This window comes from Aethina tumida, chromosome 5 (genome assembly GCF_024364675.1).
Source record: "Aethina tumida isolate Nest 87 chromosome 5, icAetTumi1.1, whole genome shotgun sequence".
Lineage (NCBI taxonomy): Eukaryota > Metazoa > Arthropoda > Insecta > Coleoptera > Nitidulidae > Aethina > Aethina tumida.
Window position 1 is genome coordinate 4,423,364 of NC_065439.1, and position 7,811 is coordinate 4,431,174.

The window sequence follows — 7,811 nt, forward strand, 5'->3', positions numbered from 1 at the left end:
TATTTTGTTATATAAAAGATTCTTGTCCATTTTGGAGTCTGTCATCTTGATAGAAAAGTTGCGTCAATATGCAAAAATTAAATATTATTTTGCTAAATATATAGTGCATAGGTATACTTCTAACAGAAACCAGGCAATATTACCTAAAAATAATTCAATCATTTAGGCGACTAATTTACCACATTAATATCCTGAAGAATTAACAGATAATTCCAAAGAGAATTTATTCATTATAATTGTTAGAATTATCCGTTTCGATTTTCAAATCCCTTTATTATGGTTTAATATTTTCTATTGAATTTTGTTTGTTTCATTGAATTTACATATTTAAAAATTCCTAGAAGAATATGATTTTTTATTTAAGTTAAAATCAACATTATGTTATCATAAATTTGTACAAAAACATTTTTTGGTGTAGTATATGTATGTATATAATTATTTATACAAATTTTTGCATGCAGGAAAACAAATTTGGAAAATATAATTGATATTAAATTAACAACAAACCAAACATCAAAATTTAAAAATTTTATATATTTTTGGAGAAATTCGTTCACACCGAGGACATAAATCATATTATTTCTTTTTCAGTTTTGAATTACTAATCAAGTTATGGACAAATATGTTTTTGTTATTTAACAAATGACTTAAAAGGAAGCCCTGAAAGAAAAGTCAACATAATCGATATATATATTTAAGTAATTAAATGAAGGTTCATCACAGCTGATGTAAGTTTAAATTTTAAAAATCACAGTTTGTGATGATATTCATCTACTTCAGCTCTTTGAATATTTTTGTAGACAACAAATAATTTCAAAATTCCAAATGATAAATTTTGCTACAACAGAAAGAAAACAAATTAAATAATTAAAATTCCTAGAGGGTTATGATTTATTATTTATGTCAAAATCAACATTATATTATGATAAATTTGTACAAACACATTTTTTGGTGTAGTATATGTATGTATATAATTATTTATACAAATTTTTGCAGGCACGAAAACAAATTTGGAAAATATAATTGATATTAAATTAACAATAAACCAAACATCAAAATTTAAAAATTTTATATATTTTTGGAGAAATTCGTTCACACCGAGGACATAAATCTTATTATTTCTTTTTTTAGCTTTGAATTACTAATATAGTTATTGACAAATATGTCTTTGTTATTTAACAATTGATTTAAAAGGACGCCCTGAAAGAAAAGTCAACATAATCGACAAGTAATTAACTGAACGTTCATCACAGCTGATGTAAGATTAAATTTTAAAAAAACACAGTTTGTCATGATATTCATCTACTTCAGCTCTTTGAATATTTTTGTAGACAACAAATAATTCCAAAATCCCAAATGATAAATTTTGCAACAACAGAAAGAAAACAAATTAAATAATTAAAATTTTCTAGGAGAATATGATTTTTTGTTTAAGTCAAAATCAACATTATATTATAAATTTGTCCAAAAATATTTTTTGATGTAATATTTGTATGTGTATAATTATTTACACAAATTTTTGCATGCACGAAAACTATTTTGAAAATATAATTGATATGAAATTAAAAACAAACCAAACATCAAAATTTAAAAATTTTATATATTTTTGGAAAAATTTGTTCACACCGAAGACATAAATCATATTATTTCTTTTTTAGCTTTGAATTACTAATATAGTTATTGACAAATATGTCTTTGTTATTTAACAATTGACTGAAAGAAAAGTCATCATAATCGATAAGTAATTAACTGAACGTTCATCACAGCTGATGTAAGATTAAATTTTAAAAAAACCACAGTTTGTCATGATATTCATCTACTTCAGCTGTTTGAATATTTTTGTAGACAACAAATAATTCCAAAATCCCAAATGATAAATTTTGCAACAACAGAAAGAAAACAAATTAAATAATTAAAATTCCTAGAGGAATATGATTTTTTATTTAAGTCAAAATCAACATTATATTATGATAAATTTGTCCAAAAATATTTTTTGATGTAATATGTGTATGTATATAATTATTTATACAAATTTTTATATGCACGAAAACTATTTTGAAAATATAATTGATATGGAATTAAAAACAAACCAAACGTCAAAATTTAAAAATTTTATATATTTTTGGAGAAATTCGTTCACACCGAAGACATAAATCATATTATTTCTTTTTTTAGCTTTGAATTACTAATATAGTTATTGACAAATATGTCTTTGTTATTTAACAATTGACTTAAAAGGACGCCCTGAAAGTAAAGTCAACATAATCGATAAGTAATTAACTGAACGTTCATCACAGCTGATGTAAGTTTAAGTTAAAAAAAAAAACCACAGTTTGTGATGATATTCATCTACTTCAGCTGTTTGAATATTTTTGTAGACAACAAATAATTCCAAAATCTCAAATGATAAATTTTGCAACAACAGAAAGGAAACAAATTAAATAATTAAAATTCCTAGAGGAATATGATTTTTTATTTAAGTCAAAATCAACATTATATTATGATAAATTTGTCCAAAAATATTTTTTGATTTAATATATGTATGTATATAATTATTTATACAAATTTTTATATGCACGAAAACTATTTTGAAAATATAATTGATATGGAATTAAAAACAAACCAAACATCAAAATTTAACAATTTTATATATTTTTGGAGAAATTCTTTCACACTGAAGACATAAATCATATTATTTCTTTTTTTAGCTTTGAATTACTAATATAGTTATTGACAAATATGTCTTTGTTATTTAACAATTGACTTAAAAGGACGCCCTGAAAGAAAAGTCAACATAATCGATAAGTAATTAACTGAACGTTCATCACAGCTGATGTAAGATTAAATTTTAAAAAAACCACAGTTTGTCATGATATTCATCTACTTCAGCTCTTTGAATATTTTTGTAGACAACAAATAATTCCAAAATCCCAAATGATAAATTTTGCAACAACAGAAAGAAAACAAATTAAATAATTAAAATTCCTAGAGGAATATGATTTTTTATTTAAGTCAAAATCAACATTATATTATGATAAATTTGTCCAAAAATATTTTTTGGTGTAATATATGTATGTATATAATTATTTATACAAATTTTTGAATGCACGAAAAGTATTTTGAGAATATAATTGATATGAAGTTAAAAACAAACCAAACATCAAAATTTAAAAATTTTGTATATTTTTGGAGAAATTCGTTCACACCGAGGACATAAATCATATTATTTCTTTTTTTAGCTTTGAATTACTAATATAGTTATTGACAAATATGTCTTTGTTATTTAACAATTGACTTAAAAAGACGCCCTGAAAGAAAAGTCAACATAATCGATAAGTAATTAACTGAACGTTCATCACAGCTGATAAAATCCCAATTGATAAATTTTATTATATATTTTATGAAAAAAATTGTTAGATTTTTATTAAATCGGATATTTGTAGAATTGCTGTTAAATTTATTATTCAAATAGAAACAAATTATTATTATTAAATTATATAAACGGGTAAGACTAATGTCTTAACTAGCGAATTAATAAATAATATTAATCAGTCTTTCGTAAACAACACATTGAAGACAAGATATAAATAAAATACAATAATTAATTAATATGTGATACATTTATTAATCATTTATAAATTATCGGATGAAATGACAATTGGTGATATTTTCCATTTTTCTTCTTTTTTTACGGGTAAATTTCTTAATTGTTCCCAGTTGGAGTCACTTTCATCGGTGGGTAACATTTTCTGTATCCGAAGGCGACTCGTCGTTAAAACAACCATCGCCATCGATCTCTTCTTCATCCGAGGAGTCAGTACTAGTTTCAGATTCTTCAGAAGCAGTTGAACCATTGCAATCCGCTTCAGGATTGTAATCTTGTAATGCAACGTTGTTACTGCACACTCATACTCCATTTTGGAAAACTCACTGTTTCGTAACTGACGATTTCTGAAATACTCTAAAACTGCTAATAGTTATGATATAATATAGGTCTGTACAATTACCTGAAACTAGAAATTAATCTTCCTTTATTGTGCAAAATATTTGTATAAGTAGCTATAAAATTAAAATTGGTTTATGGCACCTACTTTTGTTTAAAGAATATTTTCTTTATTTTTTGCTGTAATTGTAATTTATAAATAATATAAAAATTGTATAGGACTATACAGTAAGTCTCAATTTATCTTTAAAATTTCATTTCTCATAATTCTTTAAGAACAAGATGCACATTTTCATTCAAATTTTATTACTAGTAGAATTAATTATAATTTAATGTTTTAACCTGTTTAAATCCTCCTTAATCACTTCCAAATTTTAATTTTAGTTAATGTGCCAACTGCAGTTTACCAGAAAAAAATTCATTATTTTAAATTTAAATTTTTATATATATAAATTTATTAAAAGCTTGCACTCATTATCCTGATAAGTGAGTGATGTTATGAAGGAATAGAATTAAATTATATTTTCATGGCCTCTTAATATTTACGATTAGTTTCTCAGATCTGAACCACGACATTCATAATTTTCCATCAGGGACAAAACCAACTTTTTCTATCCTTTAGAATTGAAAGGAATAATACAATTAATAATGTCATCTAAAATAAACTAATAATCTTTCTACAATAGATTTTGGATTTTAAATATGTTTTAATAATTTAAAATTATTAGAATCTATTAAATTAAGTTGAAAGGTGTTTTATAAAATAAATGTAATTAATAATGTGTTATTTAAAATAAACTAAGAATCTTTCTACAATAGACTTTGGATGTTTATTTTATTTATAAAGAATGGAAATAATTTAAAATATTATTAGATTTGTTATTTCCGAAAGGAAGATATAAACGAAAATTAAATATTTGGTTTAATATTAATAAAAGTATACACCAAAAAATTAAAAATTGGCAAGATTTTTTAAAAACTGATACCAAGTATAAAATAATAATTTTTATGTTTTTTTGGTACATAATGTTATTAATATTAAACCAAATATGTATTTTTTTTTTAATTTTTGTCTTCTTTTCAGAAATAAGTATAAATAATGTTTTCTGTATTCTAAAATATAATTAATAGTTATAAAATATTAATTTAATTATAACGCTCCAGTTTCTATTTTATATCTTAGTCTAAAGGTTTGCTAGTCCTTTTATTATTATTTTATTTATTTATTTATTACTCAATTATTATTATTATTATATTATCTGTTTTAAAAAATGTTGCTGAATTTTAGTTTTTTGTGTATATTTTTTGTAATACTAAATCAAATTAAATATTTTTGTTTTTTTTGTTCCCTTTCTGTTAATTTATAATTATTATTATGTTTAAGATTTTAGAAAACATTTACTTATCTATGAATATTGTTATTCAAGCTAACACTCCACAGATGTCACCGGCAAAATGTTTTAAAAATGACCTACTACAATCGTTCAAAAGTATCGCTTACGATAGTAGTTCAAAAACACCATTTGTGTCAACAATGAGCAATTTGAGCAATTTGTCTCAAACGCAGGAATACCTGAGTTTTCGGTCCAACGTGCCCTTGCGAAAAATCACCGTCGACTCGGACGCGACGAAGTCATGGCGAATCTTCGATTCCGGCCCGAAAACGATCACGTCACCTCTGATATTGCTTCCGCCTGTATCCGGAACGGCGGACGTCTACTACAAGCAGTTATTAAGTCTGAGCGCTAAGGGCATCAGGGTGATCAGTTGCGAGATGCCGGTTTACTGGAACGTCAAGGATTTCTGCGAAGGCTTCAAGAAACTGATCGACCACCTCAAACTGGACAGGGTGCACATTTTTGGTTCGGCTTTGGGTGGCTATTTGGCACAGAAGTTTGCGGAGTACACGATAAACAGCGATCGCGTGGCTAGTTTGATTTTGTGCAACACATTCTCGGACACGGCGGTCTTTAACAATCACGATTCCGCTGCCCTGTTCTGGATTTTGCCGGCTTTAGTTTTAAAGAAAATGATTATGGGCAACTTCAACAGTGGGGAAGCGGACCATCAAACTGTGGATTCCATTGATTTTATGGTTGAACGAGTTAATTACTTAACACATCACTGTTATTTTATACTAATTCACTTATGTTTTAGCTTGAAAGTCTCCCACAGACAGAACTGGCAAGTCGTTTAACATTGAACTGCTTAAAGGGTTATGTAGAAGCTCATAAACTATCTCAAATTCCCATTACAATAATTGATGTGTTTGATGAATATGCATTGTCAAATGCAGTAAGGGAGGAATTGTATAAATGTTATCCACATGCCAAACTAGCACATTTGAAGACTGGAGGAAATTTTCCTTTTCTAAGCAGGAGTGGTGAAGTTAATTTGCATTTACAGGTGATTTCTTGATTAAAAATATTTTTTTATATTTTGTGGTTCAATGACACTTTATCTATCTTTAAATTCTTTTAGTCATAATTCATTGTAAACAACCATTAAGTATATTTAATCACTCCTTTGGAATACTCATTTATTAAATATTTTGTTATATAATTTATTTATTTAAACTAATTGGATTTTTATTTATATCTTGCAATTCAAGCAAACATATTTAAACTATTTCCATTCTCTATAAATAAAATATATTTTTAAATTACTAAAACATATTTTACATCCAAAGTCTATTGTAGATAGTTTATTTTAATTAACATATTATTAATTATATTTATTTTATAAAACAGCTTTCAACTTTATTTAATAGATTTTAATAATTTTAAATTATTAAAACATATTTAACTTCCAAAGTCTATTGTCAAAAGATTCTTAGTTTATTTTAGGTTACATATTATTAATTATATTTATTTTATAAAACAACTTTCAACTATATTTAATAGATTTTAATAATTTTATATCATTAAAACATATTTAATATTCAAAGTCTATTGTAGAGATCCTTAGTTTATTTTAGATAACATATTATTAATTACATTTATTTTATAAAACAGCTTTAAACTTTATTTAACAGATTTTAATAATTTTAAATGATTAAAACATATTTAACATCCAAAGTCTATTGTAGGAAGATTCTTAGTTTATTTTAGATAACTTATTATTACAGCTTTCAACTTTATTTAATAGATTTTAATAATTTTAAACCGTCCTCAATTAAATTAATGATGTTAACAAAATGTTGTTTTAGATTCACCTCCGGCAATTCGACGAAACAAAAGATTCAGCATCGGATCGACCCCTGATAAAAAAGAATTAAAACCAAACCAAAGAAAATCGCCCTTTTATTGCCTTAAGTTAGCTTCCATATCTCATAGGATTCATAAATTTAGTGTAAATATGTCCATGGATTATGATAAAATCTGTTGATTTTAAAAGAAACAACAAAAAACATACAAGTCATAGAATAATTAGTTTATAAGTAAAATATGTATATATGTGTTAAAAACTGACGACTTTGAAAGAAGTGGAACTTATTAATGTTTATACTTTATTAAATAAAAATATTAAACGACAATTTTATTCTTTTATTTACAAAAATTTATTTAATAATAAAATCTTTAAGCTGCTCATGTCTAAATTTGTTACAATTTATATTAGATAAAATGTATTTTCCTAAACACTTATTGTCTAATAATTTACTTGTTCCCGTACTAACATTTATGTAGATGCTAGTATTTGTTAAAATATATTTAAATACATATAACTGTGTAGTGGTCCTTAACAGCTAAATATAGTAGAAAAAATTGAAAATATTCTTGTAATAAAAACAGAGAATGTACGGGTTAAAATGACATCATTTAAACCGTTCTGTATTTATTTGCGTTTGATAATTCCAAAATGTATGAAT

At 24.7% G+C, this 7,811-nt stretch overlaps 1 protein-coding gene across 1 annotated transcript; it reads left to right on the top strand.

Moving 5' to 3' along the window:
* Nucleotides 1–5,463: 5,463 nt before the first annotated feature.
* LOC126265730 (maspardin-like) lies at nt 5,464–7,478 on the top strand. The gene is made up of 3 exons (XM_049968188.1): nt 5,464–6,047; nt 6,101–6,349; nt 7,152–7,478. The coding sequence occupies exons 1-3, from the start codon at nt 5,478–5,480 to the stop codon at nt 7,218–7,220; spliced, it is 888 nt and encodes a 295-aa protein (XP_049824145.1). The 5' UTR covers nt 5,464–5,477; the 3' UTR covers nt 7,221–7,478.
* Nucleotides 7,479–7,811: the final 333 nt, after the last annotated feature.

Excerpts from the sequence above, each read along its gene's own strand:
- LOC126265730 (XM_049968188.1), top strand. The coding sequence starts at position 5,478 with ATGAGCAATTTGAGCAATTTGTCTCAAACGCAGGAATACCTGAGTTTT. Across the intron at positions 6,048-6,100 it reads TTGATTTTATGGTTGAACGA|CTTGAAAGTCTCCCACAGAC; the intron begins GTTAATTACTTA and ends CTTATGTTTTAG. Across the intron at positions 6,350-7,151 it reads AAGTTAATTTGCATTTACAG|ATTCACCTCCGGCAATTCGA; the intron begins GTGATTTCTTGA and ends ATGTTGTTTTAG.